Source organism: Hoplias malabaricus, chromosome 7, assembly GCF_029633855.1.
Source record: "Hoplias malabaricus isolate fHopMal1 chromosome 7, fHopMal1.hap1, whole genome shotgun sequence".
In the NCBI taxonomy this organism is placed as follows: Eukaryota; Metazoa; Chordata; class Actinopteri; order Characiformes; family Erythrinidae; genus Hoplias; species Hoplias malabaricus.
The window spans coordinates 20,188,009-20,214,716 of NC_089806.1; the positions used below are offsets into that span (position 1 = coordinate 20,188,009).

Sequence of the window (26,708 nt, forward strand, 5' to 3'; positions counted from 1 at the left end):
CTCAGCTCTGGAAGAACAAGCACCTCAGCACAGTTTACAGCTGAACTTCATTCTTTGAAATACGGTGGCACTTATTTATTTCTCAACTGCACAAAGAAAAAAACAGTGGATGAAGGATATATTGTATATTTTGTTTTGAACTCCTTTATTTTTGTTATCCCTGTTTTTGTATCTTTCTTTTGAATGAGTTTTCTTTATTATCTGCACTAGAGTATCTCTTAAGAGAGGAATAAAAAAAGATAATAAAAATGCATCATATTGACATTCATCCAGTGGCATAAAAGTAATGCTGAGAAAAGGAATTGCTAAAAGTATAGAAGGTGATTGCTGTGTTGTATATTCCTGTCATCTCTATGTCCTGAATCTATGTGTAACTCTTCTGTTACAGTTGTTGTAATATTATGTTTAAAAATTATCAATGGATATGTTTGTCAGAGGAATTGCTGCTGATATTAGAATTGTTATCAAGGCTGTTAGAGACTGGTTTGAATAATATGGATTATATTTTAGACTGTATTAGATTGTTACTGTATTTGATGAGTATGTAAGGTACCCTGGAATAAAATAGGGGTATTTAAGAAAGTAAAAACAAAATTATTCAGCAAATGTTTGCTACAAAATGTAGCATATTTTTTGTTCAATCACTGTATTCATTGCTTATGTTCAAAACATAAAAACTGTTTATTTGATGTCGTCAAATATAAATGAAAGTAAATTGTTTCACTGGATTTCCCATTATTTGAAAACAAAAATCTGATGTCCAGTATTGTATTATCCCTTATGTTTTGGGAACAACATTAATGATGTTAATAACATATGGTGCTACAGTTGTTTTTATGTATATTTTGATTTTTAGGTGAAAAAAAAGGAATATTACAACAGAAGAAAATACATGTCAAGCCTTACCGTAGATCATGATATGAGACTGTTCATCTCTTAAGACAGAAAATGAATATATTATTTGAAAAGAGTGCAAATAGCTATACCATATAATGTATACTGTACACACATGCACAGTTCGCCCAATGACAGATCAAAAGTGGATATATACAGATGTATATGTACAGATGTGTATGTGAATGTACTGATATGATAGAGATAGATTTCCCAGAGTAACAAATTGTTGTTTAATAAAGAATTATTACATTCTATAAATCATTTTATGATTACATTTTGTTTCCATCTTTTTTTTTCTTTCAGTTTGAACTGTGTAGCCTTAATGGCCTATTCAGTAAAAGCTTTAAAGGGGAATTTCAAATTAAAATAGCATGTAAATTGTCATATTATTTTCTGTAGAACAGATTTGACAAAATCATGTTTTCTCTGTTAATCAATGCCCACCATGTATTAGCCTATGCGATTATTTTTGACTGCCAATGGTGATTACAAAAACCTCAAGTTAAAGCTAAAAAGTAGTCTAAATATAAAAGTGGACTTATTCATGATCATTTTAGTTCTCAGGTATTATTAAGCATTAGCTTGTAAGTAAAGCCCAAGTATCCACCCCAAAGGTCTGTTTCTCAGTAATTACTCCTACCTTTATGAGACAACAGAGTATTCCACAAGGATTTATCAGTCTAGCGGCCAGATGAGCTCAAAATCAAGCCAGTCTAATAAACTATGAGCTTATGTTAGCTGGCTAAATAAGAAATCCTGCTTTGTGAAATATCGCCGTGAATGGTTATTTGATATTCACTAATAAACTCTTGCCGTTGTGACTTGCTGCTTTAAAAACAGTTAACAATGCAGCTGTAGTAACGAACACATTTATCATTTAGCACGTTTACCTACACATATTGTGATACGTAAACACGTTTGTAAAATGTGTAGGACCAAAGCAACTGTGTTTACAGCCCACAGCTCTTCAGCCACCAAACTTGGGTCTGCTGTGCAAAGCATATTGGGAAAGCGATCTCTACGCCCAAAATGGCGGCAGGATTGAAAAGTTTGGTGCAGTGTTTGTTGTAGTTTGCACTTATCCTGTACTTTATCTGCTTTCCTCCTGGTATGAGTATCGGGCCTGTTCGCTTAACAGAAGGTTACTGTTTTCATTCGCTGTTATACAGAGTTGATACGAACTGTGGTTTTTCATTGTTTTCGCTTTTTGGGCAGGTATCAGTGAATTTGCCACACTTGGTTACGGCACTGTGTTTGGCTCTGTCCACCACAAACGCCGCGGCCTCGGTAACGTAAACATGACGAACGTGTGTCCTTAGAGATGGAGGAGGATGTGAAAAAGGTTAAAAAGGTAAGTCCTAAATCGACTCTTGCTGTTTTGTCGGGGTTTTCCTTCACTGTTTGCCTCCAGTAGGCAGTATTAGCTTAGCCACAGTGCTAACTGGTTGACGGGCTGAACAGACCTGCGTTAGACAGAGACCAAGCTGCGGGAAAATTAAACACAACGCCGGTCTGTGGTGGTCGGGGATATTAAACAAAGTCTAGCTATATTGGGTGGAGCGGGTTAGTCATTGTATCGCAGTTTTCCACAACCATTTTCAGTTTTCTAAGTAAATATGTAGCTAATTTAAAAATCTTGTTAACCCACGTTTTATTTGCTGACACTGCCAGATGATTTAAAGGGTTGAGTAATTTAGCATAGAATTAGCAAAATAAGTCCAGACATGTCATAGATATATTTTTATTTATTATTATTTAAATGATTGTTTAAATTATTTCTGTAACTGCTGTAATGTAGGCTAATTGAACTTTATATGGAACTTTTAAAATAGTCCCAATGAGCGACGCCCGGACTGAGTGAATGATGGGGGTGGGGGTGGTTGCTGAAACGTAACGATACAATTCCAAAAACAGAAAGTAATGCCTCATGAGGATGGCTGTTTTAAGCCTTGGTGTTAAATGGATTCACACATTGATGTAAAAGTAGTCGAATGTTTCCAAATAATGTTTTATATTGATAAATATTTCGTAATTATATGGTGGGACAGGCTAAAATTAGAAAGTTGTGTTGGCGCATACTTGACTAATATATACATACATACTAATATTAACTAATATATTAGTTAAGAGCTGTCTTGTAAAACTAGTGTCAGGTCTAGGTGAAAATATAGAACCACAACAGCAGCAACAATGTTCCAGCATTCTAAGTAGTGTGTGCTAAAATAGATTTTTGTTAACCTTTTTTCAAGCATCATCTTGCTGGAATTTGATTTCATCCAATATGGTTGTATCTAAATGTTACCATTAAATATAAAAAACAAAGTTATTGACAGTTTACCTAGCATTGATATGGAAATTATATATTTAAGTTTACTCAAACTTAAGTACCTGAAACTGGGTTTTAAATAGTATGCAATTTAATGTTTTAGCCACAAGCTAGCATGCTAGCCCCAGGCAAACATTTTAGCCACAAGATAACGTGCTAATCCAGATATATTAATAAAATGAAATATGGATACATTTCAGGAAAAATACCATAGGTTGTATTTTTACATCCCAAATCATTCACCTTGTACTTCTTAGCACCATTTATTAACCATTTATTTATAGGGAAAAAAAATAAATTTGACCTAATCCTGTCTTTTCTCCTCTGTTTTTTGACATTTTCTCAAATTCACATGTTCTGCTATGTCGATTGTTACAGTGGATGTGCTTTCCTCAGAAGTAGAAATTTTCCTTAATCATACACAAGGGAGAATAGAGGGTTGGGCTCAAACAGGATATGACTTCCCCCTGTTAGCGCCCACTCAGGAGGGAGGCGTAATCTCCTCAGGGTTGTTTCTTTTTCTTCTTAATTTGAAAAACAATAACTGTCTCAGATGAAATATCATCATGTATATTTCCCAGGCAGAATATGGGCCATGTTGATTAAATGAAGACCATTTGCTCAGTCAGCAGGTGTGGCCTGCTGTTTGGTATTCTCTCTCTCTCTCTCTCTCTCTCTCTCTCTCTCTCTCTCTCTCTCTCTCTCTCTCTCTCTCTCTCTCTCTCTCTCTCTCTAATTGGCTTGTGTTAAAAAAAATGGATCGTGTGGCCACATGATGGCACTGTTTGTTAATACCGTGAAGAACTCACAGATTCAGAAGTACTGCTAATGTAAACAAACCAGTAAAAAAAAAAAATGGTCCAATACAGCGGAAGTAGCTATTTTTATTAAAGCTCTCTGGCTCTTTGTCTTTGACCAAATAATTGCATTAGACTCACTTGATCAGATTTGGCCAACTCTTAAGATACAACATTTCTTAATATTGGTTATATACTCTTTTGAGTGTACATGCACGTTATTAAGTCTGGAATACAGGGCTCTTAATGGGCAAAATTCAGACGAGTGCTCATACTTAGGCACTAATACACGAGAGGGAGTGCTATAACTCTGATCTACTTGCCTCAGTATCTTGCATTATAGCATGAACCTTGAGAGTATTATTGCTATTATATTACAGTTATTGATAAAGAAGAACGTGAAAAATTATTTGTTTATCCACCTTCTGTGAGGAAGAATAGTTCCATTCCATCACACGTTCCTTTTTGGTCTTTTCAAGGACCTCTGTATCTTGTGTGATATTGGACCCGTCCAGGATTTCTGAACTTTGGTTCTGTTCAGGGATCCGGTCCATGTTCACACCAGATTTTTTGGGAAACAAGGCTGCATTTTTCACAGCTGCCCTCTGTCTAAATCAGGACAGAAGCAGAGATTAACCCATCAAGTCAGTATAATGTCATGGTTTAACCAAGGTTCACAGCAGGTTCAGATCCTTGTGATATATATCATACACTAAACAATGCCAGGTTCTCTCTGTTTATGTTACAAGTGAGCATTTTGTAGTATTGCTCCAGGGCCATGCTGGTGAATGAGGGCAGCAGAGAAAAAAGACGCTCCTCAACTCGAGTTAAACACAATTACAGAAACAAACATGCAGCAATTTACTTTATTTCCGTTTTACAGTCCACTGTGCCATAAATCTTTACTCTGTTCAAAGTAAGTTGCGTGAAAGTAAATGAACCTGTTCCCTGTTGTGTAAAAGAAGTCCAGGCACAGCGCTGTCTTGAAACCCTTGGCATCGATGCTAGGTTATATGTTTTTTGCGGAGTGATACCTGAAGAGCTTTTGTCAGAGCACTATTGGCACTCCTGGGACACCTCTCAGCCAATCACATTGCAGGGTTTGAACTAACTGGTATAATTCTGTTTTGTGCATTTTGGATGATATTAATTACCATTTTTCAGTTAAAATGAAATGTTGATCTTGAATTGAAAAAATGTGAACAAGTATGTCATGCTATTTTAGTGACTGTGTAACTCAAGGAAAGAGCAAGCAAATTGCATTTTCTAATTATTGAGTATAAGCTCACATAATTTGTAGCCATATTAGCCTTGTAGTTGAGTTGAGAATACAGCAGTATTAAGCTTTGTAACACCTGCCCCAGGATTCCTGTGGATCTATAAAAATCCCTTTTTAATCCTTTGTGGATAAAGTTATTTAATTCTAAGATGCCTATTTTCAGAGGTGAAGAGAATTATCATGCATATTACACTACTTCTTCAGAACAGTGCCAAACAAAAATGTGCAACAACAGCTGTCATGTTTTGAGAATCTGTCCATTCAAATTTGATGAATTCAAGTAGGGGGAAAAGATGACATGAACAGAGCAAATAGTGAAGCTAATTGAGGAGAGAGAGAACATATTTTGCTATTAGTGTTTGTCTTTATAATTTGCCATTCCACCAATTTTTTGCCTTAATATAGGTTGCTTTTATTGTTGGGCACTCGTTGTGGTATTGGTTTGTTTGTTTGTGTTTTTAAAAAGGATAGATTTAGCTTTAAAGGTTGTACAGATTCATTTCTGAACACTGACTCTGTGCTTTGCCTACCTCTGTTCACATATTATGGTGCTTTTCCACTGCATGGGTCTGGCTTGATTTGACATGGCCCAGCTCGCTTAAAGTTTGTCACTTTTCCACTGGCACGCCAGTGTATGAATGAGCTCTGTGTTTTGTAGTGATAGACATGTCTCTCTGGCCAGTCAGCGCTCTACAGGGTTTACACGTCACCATTTAGTACCTACTCGATACAGTTGGAACCCAGAGTTAGCTGGGACTGAACTTACCTGGTTCCAAGGACCAGGTACCAGATTTGGCCAGTGGAAAAGCAAGGGAGTCATGCAATAGAAAAGTGCCATTAGATACATTGAATGGATCTGTGGAACTATTTTATACTAAAGAAGCAATCTGTAAGATATTTACTGTAATTGGTCATAAAATGTCAACGGTGTGTGATCATAGATTAAGGAAACAGTCAAAGCTAAAACACTGCTGCCTCTCGTAGCATTGCTAAAGCAGTACATTCTATTTGAGATGTGCCCAGTCCAGAGCAGAGCTCCTGTTATCTCACACTCCCTGTGTTCCTGCCTTTTGTCCAATTGCGAATACTCCAAACCCAGGTCTGCAAATAGTGTCTTGCAGCCATGAAATTACCAAGTTAACGTTATATTATACCAGACCCAAATGGCCCTATTGCCTTTCTAAAAAACCTTAAAATGAGAGGAAATATTGGCCTTGTTTGAAAAGTGGAGGCAGTTTAGATGCAGCAACATTACACAACAGAGCTAGAGCTGGTTCATTTTCTCCTGAACATGTAACAGCAAAGAATTTGATAAAAACATAGAAGAAAATATGGAAGTACATAGGTATAGATTAAAAGGAGTAAACACCTCTTTCGTTAGAAAGTTGTTAGGATGGCATTTTGTGTTTTATACAAAGAAGGTCAATAACATGAATGAAATGTGTAAATACCATTGTGTGTTTGTTTTAAAGAAATTGAGGCATGTGTGTTGTAAACAAAGTAAGGAGTAAGAATTGTGTTTGAAAATTCTTGCAGATTCACCCATTTAAGGTGGAAAGGAAAAAGCAAGCTTTTTAGTACACAGCAAATATAAGCGTTTCACTAGTAGGTAGATGTTTTAGTGACACTTTTGTGTTTTAAATGGATAAAATGGGAAATAAGAAGTGTTTCAAAATGAGTTTTGTTTAGAAAATCTAGCACTAGCTTTAGTTTCACATAGCTGTTTAAGGTGGAAAGGAGTATTCAGTAAGAAGCTGGAGAATAACACAAATAAGACTCTTAAACAGACCCGTTTAAGGAGGAAATAAATGCCTGATTACGAAAATTAAGAATAAAAAGCAAGGATCTGAGTGTCAAGGCAGTGAACTACCAATCAGAAAGCAGTCTTCACATTCCCTCAGAACTGCTCAACTCTCTTTGGTTCCTACTGAAGATTTGTTCCTTTCTCAAAACATCCCTTACTGCATCCAGACGTGTTAAAGTGCAAGTATACTGTACGTTGTCTTGTTCATTACAACTGAAAGTATAAATGTTTGCTTTGAATGCTTAAGTAGAGCTACTTTTTGATAAATTACATTATGCCCAAATTACAGTTGGCATTTGAGTCAAAAATAATGTTGAGTTTTTGTTACTCGTGTGTCGCTGGACACGCCCACCAGCGACACATTCCCTGCTGGACGGGTGACGATAAGTGATTTTATCACTTTCAGTGTGCATGCACGGTAAGACTTGTAAACGGACATGTAAGGTGGAACGAAATGTTTGACTATGAAATTTGTGAATAAGAAGCAAAAATCTGCCTCCTAAGCGAAATCTATGGTGAAAAGGAAAACCAATAAGTAACACCCTCCTTGTCTAATCGAAATATTTAATGTGGTTTGGACTGTAAATGCGGGACAGTGGCGGTTGCTCATTCACTTTTTTGCCTTTCTCTTGCATAGGAAGATGTTTATGTGAAATGATAAACAATTTTGTGTGTAAATATGTTGATTATGGCACATTCTTCTTAGCTATTACAGTCCACATTTCTTAAACTCATCTCTTGCATGTTAGTTCATTTTTTATCAAACTGGCAACCTAGTCGAGCTTACATCTGCAGAGGAGGGGGAGGAGGCAGACAGTTTTGAAACTGTATTATAGTTCCAATTTTAAACGCTTGGTGTCACTGTTAGTTTGCTTCTTTAACAAACTGTTCAGTTGTTTTATAGTCAGCCTCCCCATCAGCATGTCATGTTACTGGTTGAGGAAATCGGTATCAAGTTCTGTGAACAGTTGAAAAATACCAATCTGTTGCCATTTATTTATTTCAGAGGCGCCCAAGATTGATTTTTGTTGTTCTGATGCTTTGTAACATTTTTAAACTTTGCAGTTTTGTTGAACTCATTTATTTACTGTCTAACATTTTCACATGTAGAGCCCAGCATTCTCATATTACAGAGGGAAACAGAATCATGAAATGTTGATGCTCCTGTACGGTTCCACCACTGACTAGTTAATAATTAAAGCACCCAAAAAACACTTAACATGGTAGCCACAGTTAACATGTTAAAGCAAGCTATAAATAAGTTTATTGTTTGTTTGGTTTAACTTGGGAATCAACTAAAACCTAAATATATTGAAATACATCTAAATCAGGTGAATGTAACTAGATAGACCCTGAGATTTAGAATTTGAGTGCCACAGAATTATGTACCTCTTACTAAATTCAAATCTGCAGTCCATGATTTTATAAGCATAATTTATTTGATCACTGACAGCCTTTGATCATCTTAAATGCTGTTTAGTTTACAATTGCAAGTGTGAAATCAGTAATCTTCTGTTGTCCATTCATTAGACGAGAAGTAAGTTGTTGTTAGTTGGAACAACCCAAGAGAATGAAACCAGTTTCACGTACCATTTTTTTCAGTTCAGTTGTGACTTTCATCACAGGAAGCCGTGGTTTCTCATCTTCCTTTTCGCCAGCTCTACAGTGCAATAGATAGCTTCAGCAGTTGGCTTGTGTGTGTTTGTGTTGGAGAGCTCTTTCTTCTGGTGAGGGTGGTGGCCCCGTGTCGTATATCTTGAGCTACATGCCACCTGTCGCAAGAACTACACCCAAAACTGTGCTTGTGTAAGAGCATTTATTTGGAAGGCTGTCAAAGGCAACAGTTGTAATTCAGTTGTTGGGATTCCTTTAGCGCTTCTAGTGAGGAGTCATGGAGATAGAGGTAGGTAGACAAGAAGTTTCTCATTTCACTGTTTCAGTTTTGTTTTGTTGTTTTGCAAAGGAAGGCACTGACCTGTTATTTTCAAAACTTGATGAGGATTTGAAAATGTTAAGCTGCTTCCTGGTAAGCTTGAAAGTAAAGGAGAATGTGTAGGGCTCTGTATTTGATACTAAGCAGACTTTAGGAGTCACTAACTTATATTTTATGATTTAATAATTATTTTTATGATCAATTTAAACACTAACAAATGTAATGCTTAGATAAAGAAATATTTTTTTGTTCAAGTTAGAGATTTAGAAGCACACTGAGTTCAGTGATGCTCTGAATTTCTGCTTTGTAAAAATGAGCCACCTATCTTTGTGTTGGCATCTGTGAACAGTGGTGGGAAAGGCTGGAGTCAGCATGTAGCATACCCCTCTGTAGGTCTGCCTCTACCACACATACGTTTCTTATGTTGCTATGGCTACTGTTTTCACAGCAGCTCGGGTGACTAGTGTCACAGTCTTGGACATTTTTAAGAATGAATGTAATGCTTCTCTGATTTAGTGGACTATATGAAATGGATTAGGCTTGCCCATGCACAGGTGCTAGTCATAAAATTAGAATATCATGAAAAAGTTGAATTATTTCAGCAATTCCATTCATAAAGTGAAACTTGTATATTATACGCCTTCATGACACACAGACTGATATATTTCAAGTGTTTCTGTAACTTATGAAAATTCCAAATTCAGTATCTCAGAAAATTAGAATATTTTCAAAAGGTTCAGTATTGAAGACACCTTTTGCCACACTCTAATCAGCTAATTAACTCAAAACACCCGCAAAGGCCTTTAAATGGTCTCTCAGTCTAATTCTGTAGACTACACAATCATGGGGAAGACTGCTGACTACACAGTTGTCCAAAAGACGTCTATTGACACCTTACACAAGCAGGGCAAGACACAAAATGTCACTGCTAATGAGGCTGGCTGTTCACAGAGCTGTGCCCAAGCACATTAATAGAGAGGTGAAGGGAAGGAAAAAAAATGTGATACAAAAAGTGTACAAGCGATAGGAATAACCTCACCCTGGAGAGTATTGTGAAACAAAACCCATTCAGAAATGTGGGGGAGATTCACAAAGACTGGACTGCAGCCAGAGTCAGTGCTTCAAGAACCACCACACACAGACATATGAAAGACATGGGTTTCAGCTGTCGCATTCCTTGTGTCAAACCACTCTTGAACAAGAGACAGTGTCAGAAACGTCTTGCTTTCACAAAGGACTGGACTGCTGCTGAGTGGTCCAAAGTAGATTTTGCATTTCCTTTGGAAATCAAGGTCCCAGCGTCTGGTGGAGGATAGGAGAGGCACAGAATTCACGTTGCTTGAGGTCCAGTGTAAAGTTTCCACAGTCAGTGATGGTTTGGGGTGCCATGTCCTCTGCTGGTGTTGGTCCACTGTTTTCTGAGGTCCAAGGTCAACACAGCTGTCTACCAGGAAGTTTTAGAGCACTTCATGCTTCCTGCTGCTCACCAAAATTTTGGAGATGCAGATTTCATTTCCCAACAGGACTTGGCACCTGCACACAGTGCCAAAACTAAAAATCCTTTTGTTTTTGTATTGGCCTTAAGTAATATTCTAATTTTCTGAGATACTGAATTTGGGGTTTTCAAAAGTTGTCAGTTATAATCATCAAATTAAAAGAAGGTAACACTTGACATATATCAGACTGTGTGTAATGAATGAGTATAACATACAAGTTTCACTTTTTATGAAGACCTGTATATGGGTCTTTTCATGTTCATTTCTCATTCTTTTCTTCCTTCTGTCTTCTGTTCCTTTCAGCCAGGTATAGTGTCTCCATTTAAGCGCGTATTTCTGAAGGGGGAGAAGGGGAGGGATAAGAAAGCTCAAGAGAAATCCACAGAGCGCAGGGCCCTCCACACGTTTGCGCTTTCTATCCCTGACCATCGCATTGACCCAGATATCCTTCTCAATGATTATATTGAAAAAGAGGTCAAGGTAAGATCCAACTTTTTATGGCTGCAACATTAGTTACTCAGTTTTGGATTAACTTGCCTTGCTGCATTACTTTTCATTGAGTAATCATCCCAACCCCACTCCACAAAATGTTCCGTATACTGGTCTCTCATGCATAAAATTTACAACTGACATTGACTGACTTATAAGCACTTCCACAGATCACGAGTGATTTAGCCAGGCTGTGTATTTGACTTGTAGGTGTATTTATTTATTTATTCATTCATTCATTCTTCTCCCCCTTTATGCCGTAGTATCTGGGCCAGCTGACCTCAGTCCCAGGATACCTCAACCCCTCCAGTCGCACTGAGGTTCTGCAACTTATTGATAATGCCAGGGTGAGCTAATAAATAAAAAGATTATAATTTGTGCTGTAAGTCTAATCTAATTTGTGCATGTGTGGGTGTTTTTTTTAAATGTATGTAAATTAGTAATGTCAACTGTAATGCATGTAATTAATCTGGAAACATTTATGCATTCATTTTGTTTAACCACAAATTAAACAAATTTGGCCACATCATCGTCCTATATAATTCACTTGTTTTACAGAGTATATTTACATATTAGGGTTTTTTTTATTGAACTTTGTAAATGCAGCATCACTACTGCTGAGTTCAGCAGTAACCTGAAACATTTACTCAATAGAGAGATTCTAATTCAGATATAAAAAAACTACTCTTAAATAATTATAATAAAGTTGAAAAGAATGTTTTCCTCTCACCTGGTTTGTTGTTCATTGCCCTACAACGTAATTAGTTTTTTCTCACAAAACAACAAGAATTTTAACTTGCAACTAATAATGATTAATCACAGAATGCTGTTGTGATCATTCGTTCATTGTTTGTGACCACTTATCCAGTTCAGCGTCGCGGTCAGTCCAGAGCCAGGGGCTCTGCCATATCGTATCATTCACAATAATATCATCATAATCAATATCTTGATATTCAAACTTGTTTATGCAATTGTCATGCAGTTACCATAATATGACGTTTATTCATACGTTCATTGCATGAGTCATTTAGCCACAGTGAAGTACGGTGGAAAGTGGCTCTGAGGTAGAGGAATTTGCTCCAAAAAAGTGGCTTGTGGAGGTAATTTGGTTATAAAATATCAGATGTACAATAAACCAATTAACAGACAGTCACCCAGTGGGGGGCTCAAACCCACAACCCCAGGACCCTGGAGCTGTGTGAAAGAGACACAAACCTGCTGCTCTACTGGTGACCTGTCATGGATTCAATCCACTTATGTAATAATACATAAAATCTGTCCTTGGCAATAGAATAGCAGTCGATTTTTGCCTCTGCACAAGCTTGTTTTCCTCTGTAGTTATAATAAAATAATTTCTAAACCTTTTAGTTAAAGCACTATGAAGATATAATTCTAAGCACTGTAATTATCCTGTTATACGTTAATCATATTTTACTGTTTTCACACAGACCACCCACTTGATTTAGGCATCTTAGAGCTAATTAGGACATACAAATACGTAATTCTGGCTAGATCCTGCTCCAAAAATCCTACTATAAAATATTTTCCAGCTATCACTGCTCCTGTTTCCTCACTTGATTTATCTACCTTTGCATCTGGGATTGTCCCATTAGATTTAAAAACCTCTGCAGTCATTCCATTCTTGGTTTAGATTTAAGTAACAAACAATTAAAACTAAACTAATACATTTCTTGTTATAATTTCAGTATCAATCTAGCATATAATTCCCTGTTTGAGCAGTTCCTATCTGGTTTCTTTTCTTGTTGCACCACATAACTATCTGTCCTTGGGTGTTTAAATGACCTAGTTACTTCAGATGCTGGAATAATTACGCTTCTGTTTTTAATATAGTCTTTCATGGCATGCTCATTCTTTGCTATTGGCATCTGTTATTCTTAGTAACAATTATTCTTTTCCCTATTTATCACTGTTAAACAACACAAATGTTTCATTGCTCATGTGACGTAAACTGTTCCCCAAAGTTATGTTGTTGAACCACTTGTTCCCAATTAGTCATATAATTATGCAGACTGTTTTCATTGTTGATGAGACAGTACAATTTCCAGTCCCACTCTTCTCTTGGGCCCTCCCTTTCTGACTGCTTGAAATATTAAGATTTAGATAAGCTGAAATGTCCTTAGTTTCAGCCCCTATAAGACTAATGTCTTCATACAAGACCCTCTTAAACATTTTGTAAACACATTTAATATTATTCTGCATAATGAGTTGAATTTAGTGTCAACCCACTTAAGCTGTTTTCTGTCATGTCATAATATAAAACTCCACTACATGCTCAGCTGTAGTGATGCTGGTTTAAGCCCATATAAACTCCTAGATTTCTATAATACCTCTCTGACCAAGAAGCTAAGCAACTCAAGTTGCAAATGAGTTTAGTTGGCAGTTCTATGAATAATATCTTGCTGTTAAACTTCAGCCATGTACAAACAGGACATTTTTTAAACAAACCATTCCACATTAAAAGATGCTGTGCTTCTGTATGTAAACAAACCAGGGAGAACAGCATGACACTACAATCACAGTTATATAGTCTCCATGACCTTGCCATTTTCTCAGCCTTTAACTCGGAACCTGTTAAACCTCTTTTCTTACTGCTTTTCTTCATCTAAATGGACTACTTTCTGTTTAATTCTGCTGATTTTTTTTTTTTATTATTTATTTATATTGTTGATTGTGAGAAGGTTGCTGTATTAAAAACATATGATTACTATTATTAACAGTAATAATTGCATGCTTCTTAATCTGTGACCAAAGATGGATACTGTTGTGAAGTGTCTGCAGAGTGCATTACATGGCAAGCTAAACTTTCTAGCAGTATATGCAGTTGACAAAATTCTTTTTTTTTTTTTTTTTTCAAACCAGGCAAACAGTTTTCACAAGAATTATACATAATGCATGCAGAATAACTCTTATCTGTCTTTTTTTTTTTTTTTTCCTTCATTATTATTTATTTTATGCTGCCAGAAGTCTCACCAGCTAGCGGGTCAGCTAACCTCAGAACAGGATGCTGTCGTCAGCCTGTCTGCATATAATGTGAAGTTGGTGTGGCGTGATGGAGAGGACATCATCCTGAGAGTTCCCATTCACGACATTGCTGCTGTCTCTTACATCCGAGATGACTCACTGCACCTAGTGGTGCTAAAAACAGGTATGGATTCACATACTTATCCCTTAAAACATAACACTACACTGGCATGTCCTTCAGCAGTCTCTCTCTGTACTCTAAATGTTGTTTACTGATGCAGCAGTTATTAACAAACTGCACACTCAATACTTTAGGAGTACATTCATAGCAGTATGGGGTTTTTGTGTGTAGCTCAGGAGCCTGGAGGTTCTCCTTGTCCCAGTACCTGCCCAGAGCTATCAAAGTCTCCCACTCTGAGCTCTTTGTCGGAGAGCTGTGCTGTAGAGGTCTGCTGCCTGCTCGTGCTGGCTGTTGAGAACAAGGTGACTAATTTCTTTTACTTCACCCAAATTCATCAAGCCGTTTTACACTCTGACACCCAATATCAAAAATATTTGTTCTAAATTGTCCTGGAATTATGTCCCAGGCATAGATCCTGTCTTGTATAGTCAAGTCCTATTGTTGAACCATTTTTTTTGTTTCTTTTTCACCCTTATCCCTAGCATTTTACACACAAAATCCAGACCATGGTCCAAACCAATGTTTGTGTTAAATTTTATACGTGGGATCTTCTAAGTCGGTGGTTCTCAAACTTTTTAAACCAAAACCTCAAAGTACCACCTATGATTTTTACCACAAAAACATGTGCACAAAGGTTATCCCTCTGTTTTGGGGACATAAGGCAAACCTTCCTTGAACTGGACTGAAGGACTTTCAAACGTTCTGTCATCATCGCAACCTTACTTCGTCTTCTCCATCAGTTGACATCAACCCTGTCATGTTTAACTATGTAACAAACAAATTTAATGATTTAACCTAGGATATAATATCTTTTTTAGGCAATGATGATAATGTGTTTCTCTTCAACATATGAAATGACTAATTTCGCATTATCTCAGTTTTTAATTTTGACATTTTAAATACGCTCTGACACTCACTATTAGGTCAAAAAGAGGTCACAGTGTCCCTTTTTATCTCTGTTACAAATAATTATTAATGACCTATAAGGTTTTTAATACATGGCTATTAATTAGGTTGTAAACCCTTCTAAGTGTAGTTCTTATTTTAAAGATGTACAGATTTATCTTATGTAAGACACAGACACACACATTGCTTATATGCTTTTCCTCCTCGTTTACCAGCACTACATTTGCATATTCAGTTCCAATCTAAATGAATGAACATGTGCTGGCTCATTAAAACTGTTTCAAATCACACATCTGCAATTTACTTTTTATACTACTGAGTGCACTCCTAATAATTAAGCATTTTTATATCCCATGTAGTTGGCTAGTGGGAGGTTTGGGATAAGGCAGTAAATGAATGCTATTTAAACGTTACCTTTTATGTTTACTAATGTAACGCAACATAAAAACCACGACAGTTGATATGTGAGACTTGGAGATGCATGTTAAACAGTGGTTTTACACTGCACACTAAACCAGGTTTAGTTTGGCCTGGCCTGACCCCACCTCTTTTGATTACACTAAATGTTGGTCCTTTGATCTGGAACCATTATCCGAGGCACTAGTGTTGGGTTAAAATGGCCCTAAAAATATATCACAATATTTCAAGGTGTTTTGGCGATAACAATATTTGGGGCTTATTTTGTAAGCAGTCATAACTTACTAAGATTGACATTGTTATGAAATATAGTAGTTTATAAACCACAAAACTGAAATGCAGAATATTTTGTTTGCCAAAAAAGACCATATGCAAAACAAACCCTTAAAGCTTCACTGTAAATAACAAGACAAATACAAAATAGTCACTACGCTTAGTCAGTGTAGTCTGTCTGCTTGGGTTAGAGCTCAGATTGTCTATTGACCTCTCTTTGTGGCAATTTACCTTGTACTCAATAAGATGTTTATTCTTGAGGGGGTGAAACAGGTTAGTTGTTTTTCCCTGTTTTTTGTTGTCACAGGCTTCTTTCCAGTCTTACAATTACAGTGGTTTGTGGTACATCTAAACAGTGGTTTCTAAACATCTAGCAATATGATATGGCACAGCCCTTCTAGGCACCTTTTACACATGCTATTTGGGTTTGGACCAACCCGAGAAGTCAAAATCCAGACCAAACAAAGCATGTATGAAAGCACCCTTAGATATAAGATTTTTTTTTTTTTTGCATCTGCAAAGTGTACCTTGAATGCATTTATGCCTTTGCATGATGAGACAAGTATTAGCATTGCCTATTTTTTCTTTATGGAGAACTTGTGGTGTTTTGTAATTGCAGGCAGCTGCAGAGGAGCTCTGTCTGCTCCTCAGTCAAGTCTTCCAGATAGTCTACACAGAATCTACCATCGACTTCCTGGACAGAGCCATTTTTGATGGAGCCACAACACCCACAAGGCATCTGTCCCTTTACAGTGGTGAGTGGAAAAGACTGATGCACAGCAGACACCTCAAGTTATCTGGAGATGTTTGCCAAGACCAGGATGTTGATGAACATTCTAGACCTTTCCCTCACTTTTCCCAAGTAACCTCTCTAAAATCTGAGGTTTTCGTTTGATAAACTTGTGGAAATAGTCTTAAATAGGTATGAGCAAAAATTTATCTGTGTAACTAGGGCTGGGCAGTTAATGGAAAATTACTCGAAATCGACATTCAGTACTTCTAATCAACATAATCTTGTCTTTTAACGATTTTGATTTGATTTTTTTTATTCTGTTATTTCCCCACTGTGTGTTCATGTACTGTCCCTTTAATAGCATGTTTCCAAGCTGATCATTTCGCCCTGCACTATGTATAACTCCTATGCTATTAACACCTATGCTATTTGAAGTTTGTAGAAAAGTCATTAAATGCTATGGACACATGCATATGTTAAGTAGGTTGTTAAGCAAATCCTTCATGAAACTGGGTTAAAGAAAATAAATGGGAAGTGGTGTGCTAAATGACACGAGTATTATGAATCACATGACTTGTGCTTATTTTAACTTTAAGATGACTCTTCAAACAAAGTTGATGATAAAGAGCCGTTTGAGGGAGAAACAGGAACATTGTAAGTACTTGCTTAGTTTTATAATGTGTTGTGCAATATTCTTTGATTGGTTGTTTACAGTGTTTCCTCTAGAAAATGGTTGCTCTTCACTGCCAAATGTATATAGCAGAAACTGTGGTTTATCTTGGCTTGAATGTTGAGTTTCACTGGAATATTATTAACTAATAGATTATTAACTGGTGCCTTAAGCTACCACTGCCAGTTTTAGATTTGAATCCGATTTTGTGATTGGTAACTTACTTTCTTATTGTATCTTATGTTTGTCCTATTGTCTCAGCTTGTTTCCAAGCTCACTGGAGGGGACAAGACATTCTCCCTGTCCCTCTCCCTCATCCACCCCAGCCTCACCACAGGACAAAACAGCTAGTGAGAGTGAACTAAGCACTACAGCAGCAGAACTGCTTCAGGACTATATGACCACGGTGTGTCAGAGGGTAGAATATTTTAAAAATAATTCTTTTGAACCTCTTGAATTTCTGTCAAAACCAAAATGTATGTCAATTATTTTTCTGTCATAGTTGAGAACAAAGCTGTCCTCACAGGAGATCCAGCAGTTTGCCACACACTTGCATGAGTACAGAAATGGTGCCTCAATCCATGAGTTCTGCATCAACTTGAGGCAGCTTTATGGGGACAGCAGGAAGTTCCTCCTACTTGGTGAGTGTCATTTTCTCTTGCTAAACCAGCAAGAGATTCTCAGTCTTGCAGAATCTCCTGTGTTAAGTGTGAACCACATTGGGGCCGCTGCCTTGAAACCTAAATTACAGTCTATACACAGTTCTTATGTTTTATTAGGAACCTTCAGTGCTGTGAACAGTACATTTCAGTGTTTACCTTACAAATATAGTCAATCATCAAAGAGATTTGTGAGATTGTGTCTAGGTTTACTATCATAGCTGTATTGCATTTACTTCAGCACAAAAACTAATTAAAGTACCACTAACTATACATAATTTTTACCTGATAATTACAACTTCAGATTGTGTCATGCTTCACTGACCTGTAATGGGTAGAATAGACCCTCTGTTGTTGCTACTCTGGGGTCAGCACTGCAGAAACTTCACTATGAAACTTTTAGGAGACAGCTAACAACAGTTAATACACGATACAATGTATTCAATTTCCATTTGCACCGGTGTAGTCAATAATCTAAGACATGCAAGGGTTCCAGTGTTTGTTCCTTCTGCACTGAAGATAGAAATGTAATGTGACTAGAACGTAATGGAAACTTAAAGGAGCAGCCTGTAGGATATTTACTGTAGTTGGTCATAAAATGTCCAGGGTGTGTGATCATAGATTAAGGAAACAGTCAAAGCTAATACACTGCTGCCTCTCACAGCTTTGCTAAACCAGTGTATTCTCCTTGAGAAGTACCCAGTCTGGAGCAGGGCTCATATGATCCTGCCCTCTGAGGTCCTGTCTGTCATTCCATCCTCTGTCCAATTATTTTACAGTCCACTGTGTGGCCAGGTCTACAAACAGAGCCTCGCAGCGATTAAATTACCTAGTGGACATAGTTAATATTATATTTTACCGGACCCAAAAAGCCCAATTGCCCTTCTAAAAATATCCATGACCAGAGACGGAGTAAAATGAGAGGAAATATTGGCCTTGTGTTTGAAAAGTGGAGGCAGTTTACAAGCAGCAACACTACAGAACAGAGACAGAGCTGGCAAATTTTCTCCCGAACACAAAACAGCGAATAAGTTCTGAAAAAAATATAGAAGTACAGATGTCTATGTATAGATTAAAAGGAGTAAACGCTATAGGTTTTTTTTTTTTTTTTTTTTTTTTTTTTTTTTTATATGTATATATACAAAGTGAGGCATAGCGACCTTTTGAAAGGTGGCAGGATGGTGTTGTACAAGGTGATGAATAACAACATGATTGAAAAGTGTAAATACCATTGTTTGTTTTAAAGAAATTGATGCAGATTCATGTGCATTTCTCTGTGGTGTCTTTAAAAAAAATAAAAATAAAAAATGTTTGAAAATCCTTGCATAGTCACCTGTTTAAGGTGGAACGGATAAATCAAGCTTGGTAGTACACAGCAAATATAAGCATTTCACTAGTAGGTAGATGTTTTAGTGACAGGATGTACACTTGGTCTTGTGTTTTAAATGGATAAAATGGGAAATAAGTGTTTTAAAACAAGTTTTGTTAATAAACCTAGCGCTAGGTGGAAATGAGTATTCAATAAGTAGCTGGAGAATAATGCAAACAAGACTCTTAAACTGACCCATTTAAGGTGGAACTTAATGCTTGATTACGAAAATTGTGAGTAGGAAGCAAGGATATGCCATCTAAAATGTTCACTTTTTTGCGTAGGTAGATGTTTTAGTAAAATGATGATCTGTGTAAATATGTTGATTATGGTACATTCTTCTCAGCTATTACAGCCCAAGTTCTTAAACTCATCTCTTGCTTATTCGTTCAGTTTTCCCTCAAACTGGCAACCTGCTCAAGGCAGACAGCTCTCTCCACTGTTTTGAAACTGTATTATAGTTCCGATTTTAAATGCTTGGTGTCAGTATTACAGACTGCTCCTTTAAACTGTGCCAATGAATGTAGTAATAAATCAGTGATTCCCAAACCAATCCTAAGTGGCCCATAGATGGTCTGTGTTTTTGTCTGGGATTATACCTGTGTGTTAAAAGGAAATATCTGGGGACCATTCGATATGGTTCTTTGTCTTCCACTGACTTCCTCTGTTTCTTTTTTGTTCTGCAGGTCTTAGACCCTTCATCCCAGAAAAGGACAGTCAGCATTTTGAAAACTTCCTCGAAACGATTGGAGTGAAGGATGGCCGTGGTATAATCACTGACAGCTTTGGCCGTTACAGACGCACGGCTAGTTCTGCCTCAGACTCCACCACAAATGGCAATGGGGCTGCGGGTGGCTCAGATGAAGGAACAGCGCCCTCTGAGGGTGATGAATGGGACCGAATGATCTCAGACATCAGCAATGACATTGAGGCGTTGGGGTGCAGTATGGACCAAGACGGTGTGTCACCCTGACAACAGAAATCAAGGGAAGGAGCAGTCACCACTTAATATTTACAGACTGTTGCATGGTCCACTAGTCCATGACACTATCTGTTAAATGATGCTGGATTGTGGATACAGTTGAGGTTAAAAATGTACAAAAGCCTAGTTAAAACCTAAAATGTTTTTGACAGCTCTACACACTTAGTTTCAATAGAATTATTAGGGCACCTGCTTTGTTCACATCAGAGGTCATTTTAAATTTATTGATTTGAGACAGATATATTATAGGGTTTTTCCATATTTTAAGGTGATCAAAGATTTACATGAACCAAGATGACTGTCTCCTTAACAGTATGGATTATCTTTTTTAAAAAGTTGAAGTAATTAGGGCTGGATGATATTGCCAAAATTTATATTACAATATATTTCTAAAATTCAGTCGATATTATATAATACTGGTATCAATGTAAACAACATAAAAGCCTCAGAAAATTGTTTAGAACAAACATGACATCACCATCAAACATAAAGCTCTTGGCTTTGTCAATATTATTATTTTGAAACTAACTTTTAAAATTGAGTGCAGTGAACTGGGCAGAGCCCTGTAATGTCTGTCAGTCAGTGACAGATACTGTAAATAATGTATATTGAAATATTTAAAATGTATGTAAACAATCATATCATTGTTATTGAAACATTTTATATTATGGTATGTATTGATATTGAATTATTGTCCAGCCCTAGATGGAATAATTTCTGATTGGCTTGACTGCCAAATTAGGATTTCATTATTGCATCTGTTACTGTATTTAATGGCCTACTTTTACAGCCAGTGCGTTTCACTCTTGGTGTAAATGCCGGCAACTCAACAAAGACCTCAAAGTCTGGTCTCTTTTTTTTTTTTTTTTTTTTAATACATTTTGGCATTTTAATCCACACACAAATGGAGTTTTAGGTTATTGAAACCTGACCTTTTCAAAAACTGGAGCAAGTTTTAGGTCCCATTCTCAAGGTCACTTCAGCTGTGGGCAATTATTATTATTATTATTATTATTACCAGTCCTGGGAATTGAACTGGCGAGTTTCTGGCCTCATGCTTATTTATCTAACCTCAAGGCCCTACAAAGCACCAGATTAGCACCGTTTGGGCTTCTGATTGGTGAAAATAATGGTTAAAATTTATATTGCCACATTTTGGGTTTGCATGCCCTTGACAGAGCATAAAATATCATGTGCACTGGGATATTTTAAAACGGAATGTTTTCGTGAACGGAATGAATAAGAAAAAACACGTGCATGTGTGGAGAAGGCCTAAAGGTACAATGAGGCAGCTGTACAAACAAATGCATGAAAATAAATTGGGGTGACGCAAATATTACACAAATCAAGTCTTTAGGCTGAATTAGTTCAAGTCTAAACGGTTCCAATTCAAACCAAAGGCGACAACAAAACTGGTGAAGGACTTGGAGGCATCAGGTACCAAAGCTTCTACATCCACTGTTAACGGAATGCTATTGCCATAAATGGAAAGGCTGCCTTGGAAGAGGCATCTACCACAAGACAGGGATAGGAAAGGCCAGGCTAAAGTTTGCACAAATTTACCAGTTGCTGGTCAGATGTAACAAAAATTAGCTTGTTTGCTAGAAGTGACAGAAAGTATGTATGGAGGACAAGGGGCAAAGCTCTTAATCCAATCAAACCTAATCCATACCATGAAAGGAATGGCAGCTCTCTGATGGGTTGTTTTTCTGGGAAAGGGATTTGTGCACGCCATCTACTTCCATTAGGATAATTATCCTAAACATTCCTCTAAATTTGTGTAAAATGGCTTTGGGCAAAACATGGAGCGGTCATCGTTACCCAGAATCCAACCCTAACCAGATTCCCCGTCAGGATGAACTGAAAAAGGGTGATTGAGCACAAGCTTAAAAAGATTACCTGAAGTACACTAGTTCTGTCCGAATGAATGGGCTAAAATTTCAATGTTTGGTTTAAGCTCAGCAATAAAAAAGTTCCAAGCCAAAGTCTAACAAAATTTATATAGAAAGTTTATTAATTGAAAAACTCATTTAGTTAAAAATCTGAAATTATAAACTCTATTATTTTGAAATGATTTCTTGTGAAAGTAATGTCCATGCCTTTATTTATCTAAGCCACAAAATGTATAGTTACATGAAACTTGTGGAGTTGTGAAAAATGTAGTTTGGAATTCTCAGCTTAAGTCTGGGTTCATTTTGGGCTTCAACTGTACTTAACCACTTGGGCTCAATCCAGAATTTCATGTAATTGTGTGACCACAAAGCTATCATTCAAATTGGATGATGGTGCTTTTTAAGACACTTGAAGTGCATGAGACCTCTCTGTAACTGTGTGACACAGTTAAGGATTTTCTCAGTGTTTATTGGCAGTATCTGCTATCTGTGAGGGGACGTTGACTTTTTGCTCTGATCTAAGACCAGCTTAAAGATTTTACTTATGATGGGCTCAGTACAGTCTTTTATAAAATGCCATTATACTGCACATTCTGTTGTATTGTTGTGTTTTCTGTGCTCTAGTATAGGCATTGTACCCTAAAGAATGAGTTGGTAATTAGCTGACAGTTCTGTTTGAGAGCAGAGAAAACACTAAACAATGTTCAGGCTCAGGAAAGAGTTAAAACTAAGCCTAAAGTCTTGTGGTTTTGCTGTGTGTCAAGATGAAAGGTTTGAATGTCAGCGTTTAACTCTCTTCCTGTCTGAATTGTGCAAAATGTGCAAAAGAGGAGGATTCGCCAATAATAAATCAGCCAAAAAAATACACAACCAAGTATGAGTTGTGACTACTGGTGGTGGAGCAGGTTTCCAGAAAAGTGAAGTTACCGTGATTTCTTATCCATCATATTAGTGCAGTGTGAGTAATTTGAGCCCTGAATTTTGATAAAGTATTGAAATGGATTAGCGGTTTTAGATCATTCTAAAATCACAGCGTCTCCAGGATCTAAGAGCATAACCGAGTAGCTTTTGGGAAGTTTCACTTAACCTACATGTGGATCAGTGGTTACATGTGTCTCGTAACATTGTGCTTTGACCGAAGGGCAGTATAGTTTTTCTTTCCCTCTTTAGTTCAGCTTGAAACTCGATCCACACATTGCTTGTTTCCTGGCCTTGTATTAACTGTTTGTGTTTTACTCTAATTTTTATTATATAACATTTAAACACATTTCACTATTACATTATTACAACTTGAACAGGCTGTAATTTCCAGTTGATGGTGCACCAGTTGGAGAATGCATCTCCAACTTTTTTTTTTTGCTGCAAACATGGTGTATTAGATCATGGACAAAGCCTGCTTGCTGGCTGATTAGGAATTCACTGTTTTGTTACACTGCAGAAAAATTGAGTTATCCTGTTCTGAGCTTTTCGTAGCCTGACATTGTGCCTTGCAGAACAACAGCTTTATTGTATCATCCAACAGGGATGTAATGATCATTCTGTAATGTGTACAGACTGTGACTGATGACTTTTATTAAATATTATGTGCTGTATCAAGTATCATGTCTGAAGTTAACAGGTTTAGTCAGAAACTGATCACTTGAATCAGACTGTATACTCTTTGGAAAGCTAAAGCCCTATTCGGATTAGTAATACATGGGGAGCTGGGTGAGTGTAATCTGAGTGTAAAATGAGTGGCTACTCGATTTACACTGATATTATAAACTATTGAATGGTAACTTAATGAGTAGGATACACATTCATAACATGTATAATGATTAGTATTATGCCCAAAACCTACCTACAGCTACCAGAAAGTGATCCTTTAAGTTTTCTTGTAAATTTGAGTGATGCACCTGAGTTTATTCTCATACTTGAAGCATGTATTCATCGGCTTCCTTCAGCTCCTCCATTCTTAAGAAATAACATTAAATGCTTCTTTTCTCAGGGATATAACGGAATATTCATGCACACGTCACTTTGTACGGGATTAATATCACCCAAGGTCATTTTTACTGATTTCTTAGAGTAGGTAAAAGGCTCAGGAATCTTTCCTGAAATGGGAGCTTCCAGTATGGAAATTATTACTGAAATGGTTCAGAAGGATTAAAACTATTAAGATACTCTGTTAATAATTACTTTACTCCATGTCGACAGGTAAAACTAATCCTATCTAAATAGGGCTTAAGACTGGTAGCTGGCTGTCCGCACTGATGTCCTGCAGAGGTTGCCCTGGATCAGAATCTTGCACAGTGTTTATATGGCATTAGTTTATTGGCAAAAATTGAGAGCATATATTTAAGATGTGATATCCCTATACATGTTTGAACAGATTTGTCCTGTGCACGTGTAGATACTCTGTGCTTGCACATCAGTTTAATTTCAATGCTAGAATTGCCCAGCAAATCCAAAGGGGTACCCTTGACATATGGAATTATTTATTTGATTGCACAGTGTAAAAAATGAGAATGGTTAAACTTATTACAGTGGAAACTAAAAGGATGTTGAGGGAAGGCAAAGAAGCCTTGTATGAAATACTTTCCCTCAGAGAAACAAAAAATTAAAAGACCTGTATCTCCCAAAATAGAAAGTTTACAGGAGAAGGGAAAAACCATGTTAAATTTCAATGGAAGTTAATGTAAAAATATTTTATTACAAGTCATTTTGGAGCATTTTTATAGGTCCAATCACTGACATTTTCACTCTCTCTCTCACACACACACACACACACACATATATATAAATTTGCTGAAACTGAGCTGAGAATCCAATTATGAACACCAGGACCTGAGCATGAGAAGGGAATACCTGAGTGCTTTCATATATATAAAAAATCATTCAAAATTACATCAGAACACTGCCTTTCATTTGCAAGTATATTAAACACACTAAGTTACATGTGAGTATTTTTTTTTCTTTGTGAGTTTTTATTAATGCCAAGCTCTTTCTGGATCAACATAAATGTATTCATTATCAGTACTGATATTTTGGCAAGTAGAACCGAATCAAATACTAAAATTTCTAGTATGCAGTAATAATAAAAGTAGTAAAATAATTTTAAAAGAACCCAAATGGATTAAATTAGTTACTGCAACAAAGACTGAACAGGGCTTCTGGTTAAGAGGCTCAGCAACACTGTGTCAGGAAATTGTGATTATTGGCCGTCTGAAATAAAGGAAGGTCAGCAAACTGCTTTAAATTAAGTTTTTTTTTTTAATGGTTTAATCATGACAGGAGAATGATGTGAACCAGGGTGTAAAGTCATATTTTGCATTCTGCAGGCAGCGGAGTTAACATGGCTGTGGTGTGTGGTTCAGATGCCTTTTTTTTTTCTTTTTAAAGTATAACCAAGGTGCCTGAATCCAGCAAAATATATTGAGAAAAAGTCTTGACGGAGCCAATTCAAATAACCTGCAAAGTTTTGCTCGCTGTGGTCTTGGCTGTCTGCCACCTTAACCTGGTTAATTAAAGGTCTTCAAAACCCCTCATTATAAAATAAGATGTGCTGTGCAAGACGTTGGGAAGTTAGCCAGAACTTTGAGTCAGATCAATTGATCATGCTTGCTTTCTTGTAAAGCTTGATCTATTTCTGCTTGCTTGGGCTAATGACATTATGCTTGATTTGCTGCTCACATCCTTTAGCAAATTGCATAATTTGGTATATAAAGAATGATTAAAGGCTATCAGTGTTTGGATTGCACTTTTTTACCCTCCTGACTTAATGAGTGTTGCCCAGAGGGAGGTCATTTTTCAAACCTTGCTTATTCTCTTAATCTGGTATGTAAGCAAGCCGTAATTGTAGTCAAAAGTCCAGTTGCCTTGTAGTTTAGACTTCCACCTAGGACCAGAATAGACAGACACAAATTCTTTAAATAGGCATAAGCCTTCATGACTGCTGTGAGCATGCAGCTTTCTCCACAAGATAAGAAGGATTAAGTTCTCCCGGGGTGCAGTAGGGGAGCCTTGCTTTTTTCATTAGCAGACACTTCCACTAGAGCGAGAGGCCTGGTGTGACCTCTGTGAGAGTAACCTGTAGAATAAAGTGTAGTACATCAGCCTACTTTCATTAAATTTATTTACGCCAAAGACGAGCAAATGCAAGTTTGACAAGAACAAACTATGACATCTCTTGTGTAAAGCAACACTGTCATTGTTCGTGACATAAAGACTCACAGAACTCACATAATTTCTGCTTATTCAGTGATGTCCCCTTTACATTCCAGAGAACAATTTGTGAAAGTGTTTTTCCACTGCAGCAAAAGTACAAGCCCCTATAAAAGAACTGAGAAAAGGACACATACAAAGAGAAGCAGAGGTCACTGCCCTTCAGTAGTAAAGAGCAAGCCCAGTGGACCATGTGACATGTTGGATGTCACTTGGGTCAGAGCATGATGGAAATGATCATAAATAAAGGCACAGCCACACACTGTGATTAGTGCACTCTCATTGAACACAGATTGGCAGTTACTTTTTTTTGTTTGGGGCTTTTTCTTAATTTTGTTTTAGTGTAATGTTTTTTTTTAATTTTGTGAAATAAGAAAACATGATTAGCATGTGACTGTGCACAGAAAAGGTAATGGCTAG

General features: G+C 36.9%; 1 protein-coding gene across 6 annotated transcripts; it reads left to right on the forward strand.

Moving 5' to 3' along the window:
* The first annotated feature begins 1,861 nt into the window (after positions 1–1,861).
* On the forward strand, positions 1,862–23,667 carry ccm2 (CCM2 scaffold protein). 6 transcript variants are annotated; one of them, XM_066677281.1, is made up of 11 exons: positions 1,862–1,945; positions 2,113–2,248; positions 10,836–11,012; positions 11,285–11,368; positions 14,004–14,187; positions 14,356–14,486; positions 16,400–16,535; positions 17,110–17,167; positions 17,445–17,589; positions 17,686–17,824; positions 19,898–23,667. In XM_066677281.1, the coding sequence occupies exons 2-11, from the start codon at positions 2,219–2,221 to the stop codon at positions 20,182–20,184; spliced, it is 1,371 nt and encodes a 456-aa protein (XP_066533378.1). In that variant the 5' UTR covers positions 1,862–1,945; positions 2,113–2,218; the 3' UTR covers positions 20,185–23,667. The 6 variants fall into 6 exon arrangements, with proteins under 6 accessions (XP_066533378.1, XP_066533375.1, XP_066533379.1 ...); XM_066677279.1 differs by having other exon boundaries at positions 1,925–2,005; XM_066677280.1 differs by lacking the exon at positions 1,862–1,945 and adding an exon at positions 1,968–2,038.
* Positions 23,668–26,708: the final 3,041 nt, after the last annotated feature.